Here is a 24857-nt window from a genome sequence, read left to right as displayed (position 1 = left end):
AAATAAGGAAAACTAAGCTGTAGGTCTACTTCTATTCTGCAGTGAAGAGTGATTCCATGATGAATTACTATCCCATTTTCTTCGAAGTTCTATTAGCCATGTAACATTTAACTTTACAAGGCAGATAATAAAAGTTTGTAATGATGAAGTATTTGTATTCCTCCAATAAACCCATCAGCTCAATTAGGCTAAGAAACTAGAGAATTGTTCATGAGTAGGCTTGTCAAACAGTGAAAATCCAGACAGAAAAAGCTGTTCAGCTTTTCTGGCAAATTCGCAAAAAAATATATAAAGCTTTTAAGCTATTATGAGGGGAAATTGCCAAAAATGGCACAGCCAACATGGGTTCCCCAGACATTTTTTTGTGATTTCCACCCGGACACTATTTCCGACTGCAGTATTCTGGATATGTCTGGGTAATTCTGGACGTATGGCAACCCTATTCAAGTGCGCCACACTGAGCTTTGTGGCTAAGACAGGCCTTTAACCAAGATTTGCCTAGTCCCCAACAACCAACACTTTCCCTACTACAACACACTTGCTGTTAGTGCTCATTACCATAGCAGTAGTATTGATCATGATCATTTCCATTCTTCTCTTTAGAGGTCTTAAAGCAGAGGCTGGATGGCAACCAATCAGGGATGCTGCAGTAGTGTCTTTCCCATAGTAAAAGAGGGTTGGATGAGATGATCTTTTAGGTCACTAGTGACTCTTATGAGTCTATGATGTCAAGACAAGACAGACATCACACAGAGTTCAAAAAGCCTATGTGAAGGTAACTCGTGTGGAGTTACTTCAGTGTAACACAGTTGCTTTTCTTCTTCTTTTGAAATAAGTCCTAAGGATTTCACTTCCATAAACATTCAGTATTAACTCATGAATGAACAGTATCACTCATAACAGTATCACCTAGCGATGTATGTCAGTTAACCTTCCTACATCAAGAAATCCCTCATCCCATTAAATGCACCATGAAATTCCCAATGATACCCAGACCACAGCAAGCTGGCTTAATTTTTCTACATATAACTCTTTATTTCACAAAGCTATGCGAATTATATGAACAATCACGTTTCGCACTATAGTCTTTGGATAAAACTATATTTAAAGAGGCATTCTGATTCACAGGCATCACATACAAGAAGTATGGTTTTATTTTTATCGTTTCTACAGACCCTCCTTTCCATCAGAAGGGAAGAGACATTTACAATGCGACGTTTAAAAGCATTCTTCATTTTGAAGAAAAAAAGTTCACTTGACCTAGGTTTCCAATAAGAATTTGACTGGTTCATATGTAATGTTTCATTTCCACAGAGTGCCTAGATAAACAGTACTTGGGCAGTCTGGAGTTAAGTACACATGAAAGCACGATGAAGTCACATCACTGTACTCAAAGAAGCTGATCAACAACCTTGGGCCTCCCTTCATTTGTTTTTCTCAGCAGTGTTTGCTTAAGTGCATTGATCTTCTCATCAAGTTCAGCCAAAGAATAGTTCTGCCATTCAGAAAAAAAGAGGTTAACATCTTGGATTTGTTGCATAAACATTTGAAACATTCTAGTCTCTCCCCCCCCCCCCCCAATTTTTATAAAAAAAGACCCTGTGCTGCTTTTCTTTTTGTTTATGCACTTTTACAACATATATATACACCATACAAGATTTATCATTATCTCTTATCCTCAGATAAGAGATAATGATGAATCTTATCCCTCTTATCCCCATTATCTCTTATCCTTCCCAGTCTATCTCCCCATGGCATTCTAGGCAGTCTTTTCTCGGCTGCATATTCTATTATTTCACCCATATTCGTCTCAAATCTTCCTTTATTTAATGTGATCTGCTGTTCCTATGTTCATTCCTACTTGTAGGTTAAACTGACTATTATATCCTCTGAGATATTCTTCAAAACACTTCCACTCATTTCGTGGTCATAGTTACTAATTCTGTGTATTCTATCAATTTATTTTGCCATATTTATTTTGTGGGTATCTCCTTTTCTTTCCATTTTTTTGCATATACTACTCTAGTTGTGGCGGTTGTGTATGAAAAGAGATTGAGTGCCTTTTTCAGGATTACTCCGTGCTACTTTTCATGACAGAATCCAGAAAATCAGCATCTTATTCATGTTCAACCCACTCTTCTCATTGTATTTGCCAATTTCACCACTTTCATCAAGGTTACATAAACCAGTTTCACTTTACATCACATATGGTATGGCTTCTGAGGGTGCTAAAAAAATCCTAAACTGTGGTTTAATGCTGGACCACAGATCACAGTATGAAGACTGCTTTCATATTGATGTCTGGAGTCCAAAGTTAGATCACAGTTTTCCATTTCTGATGTAATAGGAAATTGCAGTTAAAGAAACCATAAAACAAGCACCAAAGTTGGCATGTAAGGTAAGTCTCTGTGTGTAGGATGCTTATCACTGGCTTAATAAATCATGATTTACTATACATCTGAATTTCCCCAGTGACTATGGTGGTAATTATGATGAAAACGCCTAACGTTTTTTAGCTAGAAGAAGAATAATCTGAGAGAGAGAGGAAAAAGTCGCGGTGAATTTAATTTGCTATCTATAAACTACCAAGATGATTTCTCATATTGAGAATTGAGATCCAGTGTAACCCTATGAACATTTCCTTCGGAGTTAGTTGTAAATTTCACAGTGTACAAGGGAACTGAGTGAACACACACAGGATTGTGCTGCTAGAGAACTTAGAAGGGCTGATGCTTTGATTTTTTAAAAAAGAATTAAATCCTGGATTAGGACAGATTCAAATGTTTATGGAATGCCATGTTTGGAGCTCCATACTCCTATGGGAACACTGGATTCTGATTCCCATGAGGTTTGGCTGGACTATGCGAGATGTCGGTCCCCAGAGATGTGAGATGTTACTGTTTCCCATGCAATCCAGCAGACTGAACTGAGAAGCAGATTTAAGCACTCCCCAAGGTGCCTGGAGAAGGTTTTTTTTGGCTGGGGCCACTGTGCCATATGAGTCCATCCTATCTTTAAGTTTATGAAACAATGAAATATTTAACAGTGCTAAAATATATGCTAAGTTAACAGAGACAAAGAAAATGCATGTGTTGCGGAGGGGTTTCTGGTGTGTCTATTCTAGCTTAAGCAAGCTGAGAGTAGAGGAATACCAAAGGTTATAAACCTCTGAATTTTTAATTGCAAGAAACACACAGGTTAGTACAACTCACTTGGTTTTGTTGGGTTTTCCTTCTCTTGCCCGACAAATTCTGAAAAAAAAGACCAACCCAAAAGTCCAAATATAGGTAAAGCATTCTCTACTATGGTTCTTTTGTATTACAAAAACAAGAAAGGACAATAATTTTTTTCCTCATCATAATGAAAGAGGCACCAACCTAGAGCCCATCCTTCACACAGGGCTTCCATTTTCTATTGAAGAGAAATGTGAGCACCTGAATCCTCTCCTATATAAAATTTGCTTATTCTAATACTGCTAGGAGCATGTTATGTGCAAAAAGATGGGGAACCACATGCATTGATGGACTATCAACATGTGGCTTCCCTTTTTCATCCAACCGCTGAGGTTTCACACATGGATATTAAATCCTGCTGACCAGCTGTGTACGAGTGGGTGCTGGATTTACTACTTCCCCAAACAGTTGCCCAGTGAGTTTTTAACCAACCCTAGCAGCTGCGTGTGTGCTTTTTTAGACTGGAAAACCTGCTGGAAAAAAGCAAGCAAACCACAGAGGACTGTAGTCAGGCTTCATCCCTAATTTTCTGTATCCTGAGTCCTGGAATACGTGTGTGTGTGTGTGTGTGTTTAAATCCAAATGAGTAAATTAGCTCTTGAGAAAACATTTTCACCTTTGTAAGAGGAAAATACTCTGTACAGTTTTAAAAAACTAGTACATCTTCCCAAAACAGTGTCTCAAGAATTCTCCAGTGTGTACATAGAACATATCATATTTGCTGGTAGACTAGCTGTCCTCAGTAGAGAGCATCATGAAGAGTTGTCCCTTCCAGAGAAATGAACAAGACAGACTGTGGAGCTGGGAAAGTACAGCAGAAAACTCTGTGCCTGGAACAAAATGGCTAGACTGAAGTAACTTTTTTTTCTTTTTTTACTATAGAAAACCTCCACATACTTTGCTTTGTGCACCTTGTGAAGCGCAACAGAGTTAGACTTACCACAGATTGAAAATATTCGGGAGACATTCCTTCCAATTCAAGAATCTTATCTTCCAGCTTTTTTATTCTTTGATAGATGTCTTTTGGCACTGGTCCACCTGTATTATGGGAGATAGATAGATAGATGGATGATAGATAGATATGAAAAGCTAGCGTGACTAGAAGCATTCAAGAAAAAGGAAAAAAAGAAAACTTCAGTATAGCCTTTAAGATTAATCTCTCAATCAAGGTATGAACATAACAAAGGGTGCATAGGAGGGAAAACATACATTAAAGAGCAATACTCTGGTGCCAAGACCTGCTGAATCCTAGCAAGGCAGGATTCCAAGGTTGGGTTTGGAAAGTGCATTGCTTATATACATGTGGTGATCCAGAGCTCTGAATGCAATTGCAAAAAAGACATAGGTTTAATATTTTGCTTTGTTTTTTAAAAAATAAATCTCATCTTGTATTTTACTTCTTGTTCTTTGAAAATATAACTCTGTCCATTATGCTCCATCAAAGCAGAGTTAATGAAACCACTGATCAGGATTTCTGCAAAGAGACCTTGACTACACTTATTGTTGTGAGTTGTGACATTTTTCCATCTGAAGAACCATATGCCAGAGTCCTTACACTCCTACTTCAAAATTTTGTGGATGTACTGTACTGGAAGTGAAACATGACTGGCATGAAAAATAAAATGCACACATTTAGATTTGCAGACTATATATATCTCCCAGAGTATAATTCCTCTCTTGGATCTTTACAAGAACTTAGTGAGTTTTTCTTTCCATTCCTTATATGGAAGAGGCTAGTAATGAACATGCTAGGCTGCCCAGCAAGCTGCCTGACAGTGGTAAACATGTCAAAGACCACCAGCCACTGAGTAGTCTATCCAACTAGACTGAACACCTGCACAAGTAATTCCTACAGATTTTTTTTTGAGGGAGGGGACAAAAAGAGAGAAGGAAGTGCAATGCATAGTGCTTTTACTTGAACAATTCTAATCCTTGTCCCAACATTCTTCAGCCAGGACACTCCCAAATTTTGAAGTCCAAAAGTAAGAAATAGGACACCAGGGATAAAAGTGTAGCCTTCTCTATAGTTACACTTTGAATTTATACTTCTGATGGTTTCTGCTGCACCAAATGACTCACAACTGAGGGCATGAATACAAATGATTTGCATACACAGATAACAAGCTTTCTACAAACCTGTTTGCAACCTTAAATGTGCTTCAATGTTCTGCAGTCTCTCTTCTACAGCCTGATTCCCACAATCCCGAGAAAGGGAGTTCGCCTTATGAGTGGACCCATGAGCACTGTCACTTCTAGTCTGGGGTCCGTAGGTGTTTACAACTCGAGAAACTAGGTTCAAGAAGTACAAGATGAATATTTTATACACATGGAAGGAACGAGCAAGGATTATCTCCAAGGAGAATACCTTTGACAGTGCAATTTCATTAATTTCACTAGAAAAGTAAGCCCCACTGTGTTTAATAGGACTACTCCCAGTGCTGCTTCCTTAGTTAAGAGAATATAATTCTAGCCAATCTCAATTTGCATTTGTCCCTAGCTTAAACTGTAATGTTCCGCATTCTACTCTGGTGGTGGCTAAACTGCACAAGACATCTAACTTCTGAATTCTTCAATTACTCTTCCTTACTGACTCAAATACCCCTGCTGTTTGTACGCCTCATGCTGGGAAAAATAAATACGACTATCCCATGTGCTTTGAATTGTTCTTGTCATGTGCACTACTGCACTGTGATTCTACACTAACTTAAAACACCTCCAATTAGAAACTGCATGGCAGAGCTTACTTTCAATATGGTAAATTAGCAACTATTAAGTACTAAAGATTATGTGGTGCTCAGCTTAATAGAAATGACTCACCTGCTCTTCACCCCGCCCCACCAAGAATACAATTAGCAGGAGTTCCAGACTCCCACAATAAACGCTCCACAAAAGAGAGAAAGAGGGAGCAATATCATTTGATTCTCCGGACATTGCTGGATTAACAGCAATGGTCATTCCTGACCACTGACCATGCTGGCTGGGGCAGAGGGTGATGGGAGATTGGAGTCAAACCAGTTCCCCACCTTTGCTCCAGACAACGATTCTAGAGAATTACTCCTTGAACTTTTCACACTGCCATGTTTTTTTTTTTAAAGCTAGCCATTGATTTGTTTCTTTATTTACAACATTTATATCCCACTTTTCCTCAACAAGCCCAATGTGTTTAGCACCACCAAGTTAAATAACCTAGCATTTTTTTGAAAAATGACAATAAATGGCAATAAAGCAGAAATAACTCACTAAAACAGGAGAGGGTGAAGGAGGGAGAACAAAACTATGAAAAAATAATTTAATCACAGCAATTAAAACCACTTCAAAAGCGAAACAACCATTTATGGTCCAAAAGCTTTCCTAAAGAATAAAGCTTTTGACCGTTCTACAAAGGCAATTAGAGAATCAGTGATATAATAATGCAAGGCAACTTTCATCCAAAAGCCATTTTCTACCACAGTAGCCACAGTCTTTTGTAGAATGCTGACAGTCTGATCACAAGCATACTTACTTCAAAACAAGCCCTGCTGAGTTCAATGGGATTTGTTTCCTAATAGGTGTGCTTAAAATCACAGCTGGATAATTTTTTTAAATAACAGTAATAAAAAAAATCATCTCCCCAACCCAAGTTTCTAGCACTTGTTTCTGAAAAGCTAAATTTAATATAAAATGACAAACATTTCTAATGCAGCTGAACAAAGTGTCTCTCATTGGCTTAGAAAATGAACAGATGCTGTAATCCCACAACTCAGTTGGGAACTTTTTTTTTTTCTGAATAAACGTACATTGGACTAGGTATATCGCCTCAACTGATGTCTCATCTTAGAAAGAGAAAGATCTTCCGTTATCAAGTGAATGTCTAGTTCAAGAGCGTAGAGAAACTGATCAAGTTCCCTCTTGCCTATATTAATTGTATTGGTTCTTCTTTTTTTAAAGGGTTACTTTAGAGGACAAAATCCCTCATTAAATACACTGACAGATAATGATAAATAGTACTTACCCTTAACATGACTTTTGAATCCTGGGTAAGGTGTGAACACTGCATCAGTCCTTGCACAACTGTTTTCTAAGAGTGTTTTTAATAAGTGATCATTAGTGCAGTCATTTAAAAAGCCCACACTTCGCTCCAGAGGCTTAACAGAGCCAGCTAGCATACCTAAATAAGATGCAGTATCCAATTATGTCATATTCTGAGTAGACCCACTGAAATCAATAGACTTAAGTTACTGATTTCAGTCTATCTACCCCAAAAATTGGATTTCAACCTAAAAGCACAGAACACTCAGTGCTGATGTTCAAACTTGGTTTTACTTACTGTAGGCCAGATTACAGATATACAGATTACTGAGATTACTTTTTCTAGGGACAATAATAATATCCACATTTTAGGGTCTTCATGTTTAGCAGTTATTAACTATACTGCTCTATTAATATTTTAAAAAGTAAAAACCCCATTAACACTTAACAAATGCCAATTTCCAGAAGCGCCCAGCTTTCAATATTAAAAGATCCAGAACATATGTCAGAATCCCGTACAGGAAATGTACAATATTATATGTTCCAAGTGTGCAGCTTAGAGAGAGAGAAAGAAATATTGGCAAAACTCCTGTGTCAAATATTTAGGAGAAGGATAAGATGATTTGCTTTCCAATTAGACTTGTTTTTATAATGATACTCTTAAATGGAGTGAATTTATGGCTACTTTAATTGTTTGGGCAAGGCACTCATTTAAATAATTTATTTTTATTCTTATTTTAAAGATGGATACTTCCTAAAGTCATGTGCGTGAGGAATTATATCATGTTTTCTGTTAAATGCTTTTGTAATAGAATGGATTAGTAAACACTTGGTTAAAATTAAACAAGTTTTGAAATTATACACACACACACTATGGATATAGATATAAAAAATCTGGTAAAAACCAAAGGTTTATTTTCTGAACATTATCATTTCCTCAAAACATAAGTTCCCACTGAACATAAATTTAGACTAGACTGGGAAAATATTTAAGGAGTGGTATTATAGAATATTCATGTGAGTATGTATTTACACAAGAAATCAAGTATTCTATATCAACTAATTTAAGGGGAAATCACTTTAAAATCATGTGCAGGTGGTATACAGCACAAGGTAAATTGAGACAGATGCATTTAATACAAGACGATAGGCACTGGAGATGCTGTCAGTTCTGCTGATGACTTTGATAATTGGTGGTTTGTTTTTTGTTTTTGCCAAAATGTTTCATTTGGGGTCAGACTTTTTGCTATGATTAAGGAAATAAGAGGGCCAAGTTATAATGCACCAGGTTATATAAAAATTATGTAATATAGGAATAGAGAAAAGTGGTAACTAACGTGTTAATTACTGGAAAAACTGAAATTGTTTCCAAGTAGAGAACAGAAAAAAACCTACTGAAGAATGATTAAGGCTACAATTGTATAAACACTTCTCTGGAAGCAAGCCCACTGAACTTAAAGGAGACTTTTGAGTATACATGGATATGGTTGCACTGGAAGGCAAGCACTTATTGGTGGTGAAGCTGACACATTTCATAAGGTTTAAGAAGTGAAAAGAGCATCTTTACCAATTGAATGTGTCACCTTTTCGAAAAGACAATATGATCAAAATACTGAAATGGTTATTTGCTTTTCTTAAGATACTGAGGAATCTTGCTCTGTTTATACAACTATGGAACTTGTGTTGCAGGCATATCACACATATGTATTATTGTTTGATTTTGATTTTATTCATGACATAATTTGTGTGATTGCTGTATTCCATTTTTCTCATCTATTTTAATAATAATTTAAAAGCACAGGTGGAAAAATGTTCACCTTCAGAGTTGTGCCTTTTAATACCCAGAAAGCAATACCACTGATGATACTGATGATGAAAGATGACTTGGGCAGTGGTATGATCTTGGTCACTGGTACAGAAAGAGAGAAATGTAGTTTCTGAGGGATGTGGTTTGTTGGACAAGTGATGGCCATGTATAAAATGGAAATATCAATGACAAGCTAAAGGAGCTTAACAACCATGCTTATCTTCTTCAGTACATCTAAATGATGAAATCCAGAAGTTATACTTCATTAAGAACATACTTTTCGCCTCACGTTTTAAGAATCATTATTAGTGCACATTATTATCACACTTCTGTGATACATTTCTGTGCACAGTTACTCACACTAAAATGCAATTAGTAAGAAGAGAACAGGTGAAAAAAAAACCCAGTAAACACAGACTTGCTCAGATTGATTTATAGTAAGGAAGGGGACTCCATTCATACCCCATATAGCTTTCCCCAAAATATTTTTAGAAAAGCTATATTCTTAGTTAAGGGTGCAGTCTAGAAATCATGTACACTTTTGTATGCCACTACAGTTATTGAGAATACCCTAGAATAAGAATTAGATTACACTGGAAATAAGTTTATTGAAGTCACTGGGACCGAATTATAAATGAGTACAAATCAGGGTGTTGTAAACTAAGACTCCCTTTACGTTTTGTCTAACCAATGCCTTTTACATGGTTAACTATGTAACATTGCCCTTTTTTCAATATTTTTTTTTAGGAGCTGTTCAAATAATAGGGCAAGAGATCACACTTAAAAGGGTAAGAAAATTAAACCACAAGTGGACAGCTACCTTGATTACAATCGATAACGTTGCAAAATTCTCTGACATTGTTTTCATTGATCTCAGCTTGCTTCCTTTCAATGAAGGCTGATATTCGTCTTTCAATCTGCAGGTGACAGGGACAACTTGTATTTAGATTTCATTATTTCCATTCAAAATAGGGGGGAAATGGTCTAGTTTAGAAAAGAAAGAAAAAAGTGGCCCAAGACTCACTCACTTCAGCTTTCCCAGCTTTTATTTGGACTACTTCTGGGTCAAAATCAACATGAGCCTCTTTCAGGCTTGCAGAACCAAAAGCTGCATGTGTCACTTCCATCTGCAAGTCTTTTTCTATTACATTTGAATTAGTCTCACACTTTCCACCTTCTGTCTTACTGGAATCATCAGCGGGTACAGTGCTTTCTTCTTTAATCAAAGACTGGAGTTTTTCTATAAATGGCTAAAGCAAAAGAAAGGAGAGGGGGGAGAGAGAGATGGGATTCAAACTGACAGAACACTTTTTCTTAACTGGAATCTCTAAAACAAGCTTCTTAAAATAATTGTAGAGGCCATATGCCATCACCTTTGTGTACATAATTCAATCAAACTAGAATTAAAATACAACATCTCTAAGTGTCACTGCCCTTTCGATCGGTGCCTTTTACTAATCTGCGTATTTGAAAAAAAATCAACCTCTGGAGGGTCCAGACTATCTGAAAAAATCTGCCTGTTACTCATCTGTTTTGTACCAAATCAAAGCAGCACCCTTCGCCACCAATGCCACTTAATTTACATGCCATTCAAATGCTTACCCAGAACATTAAGGCTTAAGTATTTTTCCTCCTTAACATGAGAGCCAAGACTCTCATTCTGCTAAAGCTCTTGCTTTAACACTACATCACTGGCAGCATCTCCACTTGAAACGCAGCCACCCAAAATGCATGGGAGAATACAAACATTGTACTACAGGCTCATGCATCTCCCAACACAGCCAATAACCAGAGAAGCAAAATAAATGCACCTTATTTTTCTCATCATTAAAAAAAAGCCCTATTTATATCCTTTGCATTTTCTGTGCAAAGTCATACAACAAAATAAACCCAAATACAAGTTAGTTCATCCATTCTTCTGTTACACTTTTAAAGAACCTGCAATAAAAGGGCTAGACAGCAACTCAGCAAAAAACAGCACTTGCAAATCATGCGAACAATCAAAAACTATGAAGTGATTTACAACATCAGCAATCCCCCCCACTTCCATTTAATTGAGCTTAATGTTTATTCCTTATTTGGAGATACAAAATTCGGATTTTACACCAATGCTATTAATAGAAATACTTCGGTTGGCACTATGAAATTGCTTGAAAAAACAGTAACAAAATAATAACATCCACTTACAAGGTTATTAGTTCTCATACTAAGAAACAATTGCATGAGAGCACTTGTTGTGCTCACTGCCCTGCAAGTTCTTTTCTTTTTTAAAAGCTTTTGATATATACATTATTTAGAATGATGGCACAATCATCGGGAAATTTCTGCTATACAAGCCCCCCACAAAGACAGACAGGAAATGAACCAACATCATTCTGTTTTATTCCCAAGAGAAGTTGCAAAGGAGATGTTGTGACAGGCCACACCTCAGTTGAATATATTCTCATTGTGGCATCACACAGACACCACATGAACTGTGCTAGCATGCAATCAAAAATGACATCCAAAAACAAGGAGCAAGGCAAATAGTGCAACTTCACATTAATAATGGTTTTAAAATGTCAAATGAATAGGATAACACAGAGCAACTGGTTACTTGACAAGATGAAAGATTAAATATCTAAGAAGTTACTTTGGGAAAAAAAATCTGTGCTGGAAATATGGTTAATTGCAGACACACACACCAAGATGCATCATGCTGGGATAATGCCACTTCTTGATCCACTGAAAGCACTCTACGAACCGCAGAACTCACCCAACGCATGGAATCATTATCATAGCATGACACACACCTGCCGTGTTATTGCTTAATTATAACCCACCACAGATGGAAATGTACTGCATTTACAATGGAAGTGTAGAAATCAACAGGACTACATTTGCGCAATCTACTTATCCACAGAAGCTTGCAATGCTATTCCCACAATCCTTCTGATAATTGTTTTAAGGTAACAGGTTTAAATCTTTTAGAAAGCACCGTGGAACCTCAGGTGTACAATACAGTAAGATGCACCATTTCCTTACACCGCAGCCCTAACTGCTGAGCTGAGGTTCTGCATTTAAGGATTACTCTGAGAGAGCTGAGTTTTTAAAGTTCCAAGAAAAAAAAATTACCTGTAAACCTGATATATGCTGCTGCAGAGCAGTAAAGAGCAACGCGGGTGATGTACTTTGAAGCTTGCTCCAGTCGATGTTAATTTTCACCACATCTTCTCCAATATTAAGCTTCAAAAGTGAAACAAATCATGTCACAAGAGGGCTTCAACACAACAGCCCTTCCAACCACAAACAGCCTAAGAGTTAAACGGGAATTTCACATCAGTCAAAAGCATCAAGAACAGACTGAATCAGGCCCATGGTCTACTCCCAAGTCTGGCGGCCTGCTTCCCACACTGACCAAGCAGATGCTTATGGAAAGCAAACAAGCAGGCCTTCAATACAAGTCATCTCCTGCTGTTGCTTCCTGGCAACTGTTACTCTGTGGGATACCGCTTCTGAACTATGTTCCTAGTCCTCAGGAAAATTTATAGAGAATAAATCTATTACTATCTAAGCTAGTTGTCATTTTCACTTCTAATGACAGAGGAATCTGCAGGTTAATCAACTCAAGTTTTAAAACAATCATGTTCTGAGGTGACATTCTAATGGAGCACATGTGACAGTTAACTGCATAGATTTCAATTAGTTACTGTAGTTTTATTTTTTTCTGCTAAAAATTACTGCCATTTTGAGTCTAGAAATTTAACCCCCTGTTCCTGAACATCATTGCTTTTGAGGATTTTTCAATATTCTTACTTCAGACATGCCCTATTTATGCTGTATGTAAATACAGAGGTGGAATTGGGCCAGGAGTTTAACAATTTGGGACACATTATTGGTGGTTTCCACTAGTGTTTTCCCTCAACTGAAATATTTAGTACACTCTGAGCACTTTGGGGTGAAGGGTACTTCAATATTATGAGCAACAGTGGGGAAGGCATAAGCAGCCTAGGAAACCAGGAGCCATTTAACAGATTATTTCCAAGCCCAGGGGAAAATATGCCACTTTTTTCTACATATAAAAGATATATGTTTTTCAGAGGACTGAAACATATACCGTATTTTTTGCTCTATAAGACTCACTTTTTCCCTCCTAAAAAGTAAGGGGAAATGTCTTATGGAGCAAATGCAGGCTGTGCAGCTATCCCAGAAGCCAGAACAGCAAGAGGGATTGCTGCTTTCGCTGCGTAGCGATCCCTCTTGTTGTTCTGGCTTCTAAGATTCAGAATATTTTTTTTCTTGTTTTCCTCCTCCAAAAATTAGGTGCGTCTTATAGAGCGAAAAATACAGTATATATTGAAATTTTCTGCTATGGCGTAATTGTGCACTCATTAGGTAGCAGGAATGATGTGCAAAATTCTTGGATATAATCTTGCATATGTTGATGGTTTCAGTCTCATATTTTAAGTAGTCATAATTTTTGTGCTGTAGAATAATAATAATAATAATAATAATAATAATAATTTTATTATTCATACCCTGCCCATCTGGCTGAGTTTCCCCAGCCACTCTGGGCGGCTCCCAACAGAATACTAAAAACAGAATAAAACTTCAAACATTAAAAACTTCCCTAAACAGGGCTGCCTTCAGAGGTCTGATGGGAGGGCGTTCCACAGGGTGGGCGTCACTACCGAGAAGGCCCTCTATCTGGTTCCCTGTAACCTCACTTCTCTCAGTGAGGGAACCGCCAGAAGCCCCTCGGCCTATATATATTTGAATATTACTAGCTTATAAAATAAAAGATGTGGAAGTAGTTGATGCTCCCATTTTCACTTTCCCTGCACTCATGCCTTGTGCAACTTTTCTCATATGTTTGGCTCCTCCCATGGATGCCCTTGGGAGTTCAGAAGATGTTCTCAAAATATGGGGGATAAGCTCAGTACTAATGGTGGCTATTTTCTATTTTAAAATAATGATACACTTCAGTATACTGTGTGTGTGTGTGTGTGTGTGTGTGTGTCCTATGTGAAAACATTTCACTGAAAATTTTAATTTCAACTGAGGCTACAAAAAGTGGGAGGAAGATTTTTACCAAATGATTTACACTGGTTTCCTTCCGCAGACATTACTTTATTTAGCACTTTTAGGTTGCAATTCTATAGACACTTTAAGTGAACTCCTATCCCTCCTCCGCCCCATGTTGAACAGCATGGAGAAGGGCCATAATTCAGTGGCAGAGCATCTGCTTTGCACCCAGAAGGACCCTGGTTCAATTCCTGGAAGCTCCAGATAGGTCCAAAACCCTCGGGAGCTGCTGTCAGTCAATGTAGACAATATTGAGCTAGATAGACCAATGATCTGACTTAGTATCGGGTACCTTCCAGTGTTCCTATGATGACTGGATGGGCAATGTGTTAGGATGGCACATACAAGTCCCTCTGCTGGCTTCTACCAGCAGTAGAAAGGGGAAAGCCCTAACACAGTATTACTGGGCAGTTTTTGATGGGATGGATCCAAAGCTCTGTATATTCCCTGAGGGACTAATTCTCAGGACCTTCAGCAGTGCCAACCCAGACTTCACGGTGCATAAATAAAAATGACAGAAACCAGTCCCCCAGTTGTCTGCCAAAGCAGCAGGGCTTGGGATGCAACAACGGATCCACCACATTGCCTTTCTCTACACTTAAGATTGCTGTAAGCTGAGTTAAAACCCACCAATTTCAATGGGACTTACTTCTGAGCAGATATGTTTAGGATTAAACTACCGATGTTGAAAATTGTTTACAATCTTCATTGCAAACGAAACAATATTTTTGTAATACCATCTTAGGATAAGGGGAACTGATGATGATATATGGCCAAGGCTACAAAATAAATCCAAAACAGCAATGAAGACTTGAGCCCATATTTCCCAGATCTAAATCTAACCCTTTTTATCCATTGGAGAAAATGCCACTTTCAAAAAGCCAGACAACTAGTTTCCATCTAACTAATTTTCGCCCACTTCATGTAGTTTAACAAAAGACATAACATGTCACTGTTTATTGACTCTGATCAATTTCTATTTCCTCCTTAAAGTTCTTTGATCAAACCACTTCTTGAAACTATAGCTATTGAATCTTTTAATTACCTGTCTCTGTAATAGATCCTTTCCTTGTTGTAAAGAATTCTTATGGCTCCTCTCTTCATCCTCTCCCACTTTCAACTCACTTTTTTTAAAAAAAGTTTGGACACTAGAAGTGATACTACACTCCAGCAGCCATCTTACCATCAATGCAGATAGAAATAAACCATTTATCTACTCCTCAATCAATATGTGCTTCTGTTTAATTGAAATGCATGTAAATGCTCAAGGATGCAAGAGATTTTGAGGAGAGGCCTGTATTTGTTACATTTTACCTAGGTTAATAGCAGAGGTTTTTTAAGAGTCATTGTAACACAAGCCTTAAAGAGATTTCTATCCTTTAGAAAGGCAGGCTGTAAAATGTGTGTATGTAGGCATTTAAAAAGGTGGCAAAAAAGCAATTACAGAATGCTGAGTTTCACATGGGATTTTTGCTCCCCTTCCTTACAATATGTAAACCACAATTTGAACTCAGTTCTTCAGCTACTTACATTTGTTCACTGCAGAACAAATGTGTGTCGGCCACCCATGTGCCAGTGTCACACAAGTCAAAATAATGAATGTTATTATAAAAAAAAAAAGAGTGGAAGAAGAGGAAGAGCCATATACAAAATAGGTTCCCAAATTTGCAGATTTACATTACACACTCGTGAGTGGTGGGGGGTTGGGGTTGGGAAGCGCAATGTACCAAATGCATCAACGAAAAACGAGCCTGGAAAAGCTAAATGAAATATATGAAAGCAACACCCCACTAGGAAAAACGTGAGGATTAAAACGTCCCTTGTAATCCTATTGATTTCTGTGGGGCATGCATGTCAGCAACAACAATCACCGAGGGTGGCAAGAGGTTCCTGCGGAAATCAATAGCAGTTGCTTCCAAGTAGGAGCAAGCTTAGGTTTGGTAAGCTCGGTTCGAGGCTCAGATACGCGAAGCGTGACGGAGAAAACGTGGGAAGGGAGCCCTTAATCATAAGCCTCTTTTCCTTGGAGAGACTCCTTAAAAACTATTTTAACACGATTGTCTCGTGCAGATACACGTCTTTCAGGAAACTTGCGCAGCGAGATCGGAGCTGGGTGTCGGGGCCGACCTTTTATTTTCCCCCTTTTAAACAAGCCCCCCCCCCCTTCGAGGATGTTTCCACGGCGGCAACTGCCCCTCATCCCTCCTGCCTCCGCCGCCAAGCGCGGCTGCTGCGCTGGCTCCCTCCCAAGCCAAACTAACCTGCCCCACCAGCGCCGGCAGCGAGCGCAGGGCGCCTCTCAAGACCTCTCCGGCTGCCTCCTCGGAGGAGTCCCCTAGCGGGGCGGAGACCTCGGGCGGGATGAAGCCGGCCTCTCCCGCGATGGAGGCCATAACAGCCGCCCACAACAAACAGCCCCGGGCGCGGCGGCGGGGGCCATGCCTCCCCCTCCCTCCGCCCCTCGCGCCTCGTCGCACGGGGATGACGGAGGAAGACTCGCCTCCGGAGCGGCTTCAGGGCCCCGCCCACTCACGTGACCGATGGGTAGAGGGAAGGACGCAGCTGCGGGGCTGCTGAGACGCGCTATCTCCTGCCGTTCTCCGTGTAAACGCGGTCCTTCTCAAGGGGAGCGCCTTTGCTCCCCACCAGCTGCTGCTTGAGGGGCGGAGCAGCCGCTTTGATCGTTGCCCAACGTGGATGCGTTGAGAAGCATCTGGGAAAGGAGATGTTTGAATTGTAGAGTTGGGTTATCTAGTCCAACCTCATGCAATGCAGGAATCTTTCACCCAGCGTGGGTTTCGAACCCACGACCCTGGGATTTAGAGTCTCGTGCGCTGCCGACTGAGCTATCCGGTGAAGCGTTTGTATGTGTGTATATGTATGTAGGACAAGACCCAGTCCTGAGCATCTTACAATCCAGGGATTCGCCTGGGGACAGCAGCTGCGTGAAAAGAAGAGCGCGTGTGTTCAGTGCCTGCTACACGACATTCCGCTAGAGCAAAGTCAGAATAAGGGCAGAGTGATAAGGTTCATGCCTTAAGCAGATGACTAAATGTAAGCCTTTCATAAAGAACTCAAGTTGAATACTATGCAAATATGATTTGCTGTTCCTTTTAAATGTTAAAGGCAAGGGATGCGGGTGGCGCTGTGGGTTAAACCACAGAGCCTAGGACTTGCCGATCAGAAGGTCGGCGGTTCGAATCCCCGCAACGGGGTGAGCGCCTATTTCTTTGCCCCAGCTCCTGCCAACCTAGCAGTTTGAAAGCACGTCAAAGTGCAAGTAGATAAATAGGTACCGCTCTGGCAGGAAGGTAAACGCCGTTTTCGTGCGCTGCTCTGGTTCTCCAGAAGCGGCTTAGTCATGCTGGTCACATGATCCGGAAGCTGTACGTCTGCTCCCTCAGCCAATAAAGCAAGATGAGTGCCGCAACCCCAGAGTCGGCCACAACTGGACCTAATAGTCAGGGGTCCCTTTACCTTTACTTTAACACACACACACACACACACACACACAGAGAGGGAGAGAGAGAGAGAATAAATACAAATATTAAAAAACAGCAATAACCCTTTTACTGTATAAACATTTAAAAACACATGCAAAGATAGCACAACACCCACCCTTGGAAGTTGCTGCCAGTTTGTCGCAACAAAGAGGTCTTTGCCTGCTGGCAAAAGGAAAGCAGAAAGGAGTTGAGTTTGACAATCTGGGAGCAGCCACCAAGAAGGCCCTTGTGTGCTCACCAAGCATGCCTGTGAAGGTGTCGGGACCATGAGAAAGGCCTTCCCAGAAGAAGGCTGATGCAGGGAGGTACAGTCTTTAGCTTGAGCCCCAGCTGTATATGCGTGGATTTCCCCTTCACGCATGTCTCTCTCTAGCAGGCTTCTTGCCCTGCAGAGGGAGAATTAAGCCCCAAACACCACACAAAGCAGCCCTTTGAAATGTGTGGACAGAGGCACCTAGATTTATATAGTGCCTAGCACACAGTTGGTTTTAAATAAAGGTTATATGTTGTATAACATTTTTTAAAATGTAAATAACAGCCTTGGGACTGGAGGGTAGGGTGAGGAAAGGATGTTTAACTCTTTCCAACCCACAGTTTATAGCTGTTTTTTTCAAGGCAAGCCTCTACTGGTGCCAGTGGGAACTTCTTTGGAAATGCAAGTATGGGGGGGCCACCAGGTGGCGCGTTGGAAGATGGCCGACAATAACATCTCTCTGACCCATACGAGGTAATTAAGGGGCTGCTATGGGAAGTATGCAGTCTTCCTACCCCCCCCCCCAAGGAGATGGGGGGGCTGCCTTGCCAGCGGTGGTCACAATGCACCCCCTGATCTGAGAGATGGGGGTGCCGAACACTTGGCACGAGTCCTCGATGAAGTCAGATCTTCCTGACGCCGATTCCAATCAGCGCGTACTGGTTAGCTTCAGCTCGGAATTATAATTGGAAACATACGATTGGAATGAAGCTGAAGCACATACATCAAGTAACGTTCGAGAGATAAGACGGCTGATTAATGGATCTCTGTGACCGGGAGTGACGGACGGATAAGTAAATCTTCTGATGAATCACCATTAAGAGACTGTATGTTTGGAATGAGGGGGGGGGGTTGGAGGAAAAAACTTTTTTTTCCTTTGCATGATGTGATATTAATAACCCTTCACCCCAGATAGAAATAAGATCATTGCGTTTTTACTAATCACAAGCAGGAATTCAAGAACTGTGTGGGATGGATTATAACAGGAGAGAGGATTGGTGAACAGTGAGAAAGAGGAAAATTTTTATGACGCAGTTAAAAAATGGCGTCTCGCCAAGACAGGCTTGCCGGAGAAAGAAGGACAGGGGGAGGAGAATCAGGACCATTGGAAAGAGAAGGAATGTTGGAACGCAATCTTGACCTGACAGAGCCTCCTGATTTATTTGGCAAGCCTGAGAAAAGTAAAGGACAGACCGAAGATTAATTTTTTTTATGGAAGCGTTGAACAGAGGCTGCCCCTGAGCGATATGATCTTTGGAGAGTACAAAACCCACACAGAGTATGCCTGTTTTCAATCTGCTTGTGAAAATTATCAGAGATCGCAAAGAAAGGAATATACGATAACAACAAGAAGATGAAGAAAGTAATAAAGGACTATCTGGATTGAACTGGATAGAACTGTTTAATTAAAGCAGTAATATAAGTGATGTTTGGACTCGTTCAGAGTTTTGGACTCGTTCGGAGCTTGATGTATGGGTACCCCCAACAAAATTTAAAATTTGGCTGTATAATTTGGAACTAATGTGATTTGGATAATGTGATGTGATTGGCCTGTTAATAAAAATTATTTTTTTTAAAAAAGGAAATGCAAGTATGGTAGTAGCTTTGGAGAAGTGATTAAAATTGGGATCCTAGCAGGAAGTGAACACATTAAACTCCTCCTCTCACTTCAAGCTTCAACTCCAGTGCCATTTACATTATATACAAAAACATTCCATTAAACACTACATCCATGAAGTGTTTTGAACTTTCAGAAAAGGTTATATAAATAATGGGCATTTTTATCCTGCATCATGTAAAAATGAAAAATAAGTCCTTAGACTTACTTCTCAACACAAAAGTTTTGCTCTTGTATGTCAGGGTCAAGAGATTCTACTCCCAGAACATCACAACTGCAAATTTTACACTGCTGCCCACTTGTTTCTTTTCAGAAAAGTGTATCTGTCTCTCTAGATTATTATTCCCCCCCATTTATATTACACCATTCTTCCATCATGGAACCCTGGCATGAGAAGGCTGGTCAGAGGTGTTGTCTTGTACTTAAAAGGAGTTGAAAGTGTGGACCCATAGACACAAATTTGCATATGCTAATTTGTGGACTCAAGTTTTAAATTTAAATCTCACAGAATGAAAATCAACTCATTTCCCATCCAAATCTCACAGATAAATTCTTCAGTTAGTTTGCACTCCTGCCTAGAACATCCAAAATCAGTTCCCCTCCAGCTCATTTACTGCAACAGGTGTTGCTCTCTAAATCAATTCAGTTTCCCTTTGTTTACTCCCAAAGCATCTCTAGATAACAGCATATTAATCTTCCTCACTCACCTATTAACCCAGATTAGTAACCTAGATTATGCCCCATTTCAATTCCCCTGAATTTATTACGAATCAATCAATTCTTTATTGCAGTCCAAAGGTCCCAAAAGTAATTTATTATCCATCCATAAACACACTGTGCACTTAGGAAAATATTTGGGAGCTGTGCAATACCCCTAGAACTAGACCAGGAACCCTTGGGATGAGGAATGCAGGGTTGTCAATCACTTGGCCTGCTTTTGTGCACCTTCCTGGTCTCCTACTGTTCTTTGTTGTGACACACCTCCATGATGCAAGAGCTTCCCTGGAAATAGGCAGAAATGGCCCTCAGCTTCAGTGCAGCGGTAATGGCGAGGTCTCAGCCTTGGGTCAAAAGGCTGAGGCTTCTCTCCCTGATACTGGGAATTGATTACTGGATCCTATGCTCTGCTGTGAAGTGGTGTTTATGATCTGGCTAGAGGGCTTTTTACATTAAGCTCTTGAGAAGATCTAACTGTTCAGTGGTAGCAATGTTGCATTGAGATGTGGATAGCTGACATTCAGAAGATGTTCTTTCTTAAAATAACAAAACTAGATGTTTTTTGTTGGCCCTGGTTATTGTCTGTCTGCTGCACTTTTAGGCATGTGTAGTGATAAATGGATGACTCTGCTTTTTACCCTCCTAAGAGAAGCAAATGCAAATGAGAGTAGGGAATAAAATCCTACTCACAAGACAGATCCTCAAAATATAAATTGGGAAAAAAACCTTAGGAGTTGTGGTGCCTATGCTCCCTGACTTATTTCTCATATTCCACATTTAATCCCACTTTTCAGACAAATATTGTCTCCCAAAGTGACTTGCCCAGCAACAAAGAGGCATATAAACTTTTAAAAGGACAAAGCACAGCATGGGGAATGGAAGGGAGAAGAAGAGGGAGGTCAGTGGGGACAAGGATGGCGAACAATGTGTTGAGCTGTAAAACAGGCATTTATATCCTGTTGGGGTCAGGCTGATCCTCCCTTGCTGGTGGTCTTTCTCAAACAGAGCTACTGCAAGTGACCCAACTGCGCTTGTTTCTCTGGATACTGGCAGAGATAAGTGTGCCATTCCCTTCTGTTCTGAAGTCTGAAGACAACTGGTAGTGAAAACCAAGTGTCTTTTCTGGCAGGTGCTGGGGTGGGAGCAAGCTTATGGCAACTGCTTTGATAGACCTTCTACTCTGGTCTTCCCCTAGTTGTGATGTTCTTGGTACAACCCCCCCAGTGGCATTTTGTCTAAGGTTACCAGATTTTTTTCAATGAATCCAGGGACACTTTTCAACTTCAATGGATTTTGTATGGGGACTGATTTGTAAATCTGGGGACTGTCCTCGGGAAATGGGGACGTCTGGTAACCTTAATTTTGTCTGCTGACTGCTGGGATAGAGGCCAGAGTGTGCTTCTCTGACTCTTCTGCTGTGCAGTTCCAGAGCAATTTACTAGGAACTAGCAGTGAAAGTCTATGCACTTCTATTAAGAAGTTACCTCTGCTGCTTTTAATGGAACGAACTCCCAGGTATGTGTGTACAGAACAGCAGCCTAAGCAAGCTGGAAACAAATTAAACATGTTTTGGACTTGCTTGTTGCAGTTTTCATGTTACATTGCTGATAATAGATGTCCATGCAGAGCATTAGTTACTTGATTCAGCAACCCCATCCTAGAATGTAAGTCACCCTTGAAACCTAGGAGAGTTTCAAAAGCAATATACAGTAGTATGTGGTGTAGGAGACTGCTTTGGTGGGAGAGGAGGAACAAAATCCCTCTGCTTATGTTCAGGTCCTTGACTTGCTGAGTTCTGCCCAGGTTGCAGCTATTGGCTGGGATCCAAAAAGCTACTTAGGCTCATATAATGTGGTCCCACCAGTGAATTAGAAGAGCTGACTCCATGCCATATTGCAAACTGCTTTTGAAACTTCCCACAGCCACGATTTGTTATAGAATGGTTCTACTGCGCTCCAGCAACATTTACAGACTTTCCAATGAGGGAATCCAAACTTTTATGATCCCAATTCAATTTAGGAGGAATGCAGAAGGATATCAAGCACCTGCACAGTGAAAATGGTCTCTCTTTTTTTACACAAGCCAATCATTTCAAGTTGACATTTTTATTTGACTTATATGCATCAAACTGATCTTGTGAAAGTTTCAGATCTTTGTAATGTTCCATCTGAATCTTTTCTGCTGCTTTTAGTGGGTTTAATCAGGAGAGAATAGGGTACAATCTGGACACTGTTGAACTATCTGCAGTTCAAGCAGATGGGGCGTAAGTTCAACATTTTAAAAAAGTATTGTGTGAATTAGCCTTCGTATGAGAGTCTAGTACTGCATTATTATTATTATTATTATTATTATTATTATCAAAGTTGACATTATGACCGGGTTTGGAAATACCATACTGCATTTCTAGTTTAACCATTCAATTTGAAGTTTCCTTTATGTCCTTTCTATTTTTCTGCATGCAGCCCAAAAGATGGACATCTGACAGGCCATAATAGACTGCTCCTTTCCCAGGTATCGCCTGCTTGTTTCCTTTATCTGTGAATAGGAAATGGCTTAAAGGCACCTGTGTTATGAAGGTCCCAGGGGCAGCTGCCTGGTTAGTGAATGCCTGATTATGTGTTAACATGCTTTGTCAGATATTGGCAGAATCTCTTCTCTTCTCTTGCCTTTTCAGCAAGGGTGCCATTGACGGACTGACTACCCATTTATAGAAATGTTGTCCATCAAACTGTGAGGAAGGACAATGGTGTTTTTCTGTGGCCAGTGACTGTGGGAAACTTTTCTTTGGCTATTCAGGCAATTTTTGTAGCTTGCTCTGAAGAGGAGAGACTGATGAGTGCAAAAAGTACAATTAAGCAAAGCCAGACTTCAATTGAAGGCTGTAGTGTAGTCTGCTGTTCCTATTTTTTTCGTTTGTAGGAGAGGGAAAAAATCTATGGGTTTTCACTTTGCTGTGTGGCATTCAGCAGGGGGCTATTACAATCCTAAATTTTTTTCCCCTGGACCACCTAATTCTAAGTAAAAATTAAATGTAATGAGAGCCACTTGGAGTTCTGAATATTTTAAAGCATAATTCCCACAGAAGGGATTCGACCTAAACTGCAGTGAGCATCAGTTGGCTAATTATAGCTGCATTTATATTACAGCAGGTGTCAGATGCAGTCATCTCAATAAAGTCCACATAATACTCAGGGGAGAAAAAATGACAAAAGCTTTTCTCTGAATGTGAGTACTAATTTCTGCTAGGTGTCATATGAGCGTTGATACTTCTCCTTGGCAATAACGAGGACCCCGCAGCACTCAGAAATGCATTTTGCTTTCGGATGAATTGACATTGTAAAGCACTTGCTAGTCAGACTTCGCAGATGTCAGTAGTTAATACTAGCATTGCAGAGGTTAGAATATAATGCGGAGAGTCTTATGTAAATAATTTTAGATGATGGGCAGGTTTGGAGAAGGAGCCTGAGCAACATTCCAGCTCACTTGACGACATCTGAAGAGATGGTAGTGGGAGATCTCTGCATTTCCTTCAGATCTACCTTTCTGTGCAGAAAACCATTCCTAGATCTGCCACAGAGCAGAGGCAGATCCTGAAGATGGCTGAGAGGCTTGGCAAGCACCTGTGACCAAATTCACAATCACTCATTAAAGCTGTATAGTAGTCAGCGGTGTGGTGTGGCCGGGGTCACAGGGGGTTGGAGACTTTTTCTGAAGCAGAGTCCCTTCTCCAGCATCCTAGAGCTGCCCAATCAGCATGGAAGGGGTGCTGTGCAGCCACTGTATGCTCTAAAGCTGAGCATTTAGGAGCACTGAAAGCACAAGGTGCTCCAGTTTCAAGAGAATGGGGTGCAAGTTCTGTTCTGTACAATGGGGCTTCATTGAAAACACAGCTTAAGGAACGCTGAAAGATAATGGAGAACTCCAGATCATGTATATGCACAGGCACTCCAGATCATGTACATATGTGCTTTAGATATATGCAACCTTTATTATTATTATTGTCCAATTAAAAGTTTATTGCATAATTTTAGAAGGGACCCTGCTCTTCTGAATTTGCCACTACTGATAGTAGCTGTAGTTTGGTAACAGTCAGGACAGCAGCTGGTTGGCCTCAAAGCTGCACCTGTCTAGTGGTAGCCTCTCCAAACAACTTATTGGCAGATAGGTTGGCTAAGACGAAAAATGGTAGTTTCTTGTACTTCCATGTATTTTATTATGCATGGGTTTGGGACAGGCAAAGAAGTAAATGAACAGCATCAGAAGGAGGGAAAATCTCTTGTGGGAACTGTTGGTGTTCTAGCCCTGCCTCTTGTGCTTTAACCACATCACCCTGTCCGTCTTTGCCAGTGCCCCTTTCTCATTTGTGGTATGCTGCTCTTTAGCCACTGTGCAAATGCAGCCTGTCGCCACATATTTGGAAGTTAAGAAGCAAGGCTTAGAAGGCATCTCTCTTTCTAGACGTTATGAATTGCATCTAATGTTGCACAAGTCGAAGGTAAGTGTGTGGACCAGATCTTTCCCCATCTGTCCTCCTCCATACAACACTCTATGCTTGAAAACACATCTTCAGAGGGTCATGTGTCCAGTGCTGTGGTGGCGTTTGGGACTTGCATGAAATTATTTGGAAGAATCTTGCACAGGTGGATTTCTATAA

The 24857-nt window shown here is 40.2% G+C and overlaps 1 protein-coding gene across 2 annotated transcripts; it reads right to left on the bottom strand.

Annotated features, from left to right (window-relative positions):
- Positions 1-1010: 1010 nt before the first annotated feature.
- On the bottom strand, positions 1011-16587 carry MBIP (MAP3K12 binding inhibitory protein 1). 2 transcript variants are annotated; one of them, XM_080976070.1, is made up of 9 exons: positions 16374-16585; positions 12163-12273; positions 10077-10298; positions 9869-9965; positions 7225-7290; positions 5370-5522; positions 4174-4271; positions 3213-3251; positions 1011-1495 (listed from the first exon to the last, which is right to left on the bottom strand). In XM_080976070.1, the coding sequence occupies exons 1-9, from the start codon at positions 16503-16505 to the stop codon at positions 1391-1393; spliced, it is 1023 nt and encodes a 340-aa protein (XP_080832196.1). In that variant the 5' UTR covers positions 16506-16585; the 3' UTR covers positions 1011-1390. The 2 variants fall into 2 exon arrangements, with proteins under 2 accessions (XP_080832196.1, XP_080832197.1); XM_080976071.1 differs by lacking the exon at positions 12163-12273 and having other exon boundaries at positions 16374-16587.
- Positions 16588-24857: the final 8270 nt, after the last annotated feature.

Source organism: Podarcis pityusensis (assembly GCF_964106645.2).
Source record: "Podarcis pityusensis genome assembly, chromosome: 1".
In the NCBI taxonomy this organism is placed as follows: Eukaryota; Metazoa; Chordata; class Lepidosauria; order Squamata; family Lacertidae; genus Podarcis; species Podarcis pityusensis.
Note: the sequence above shows the minus strand (reverse complement) of the source record. Positions and strands in the feature narration are given on the sequence as shown.

What these genes read in the sequence shown, in the direction of transcription:
- MBIP (XM_080976070.1), bottom strand. Translation starts at nt 16,505, where the DNA reads ATGGCCTCCATCGCGGGAGAGGCCGGCTTCATCCCGCCCGAGGTCTCC. An exon ending in CGTTATCGATTGTAATCAAG is followed by an intron (nt 7,291 to 9,868) that starts GTAGCTGTCCAC and finishes AAACACTCTTAG; the next exon opens with AAAACAGTTGTGCAAGGACT. An exon ending in CCGAATATTTTCAATCTGTG is followed by an intron (nt 3,252 to 4,173) that starts GTAAGTCTAACT and finishes CTTTTTTTTCAG; the next exon opens with AATTTGTCGGGCAAGAGAAG.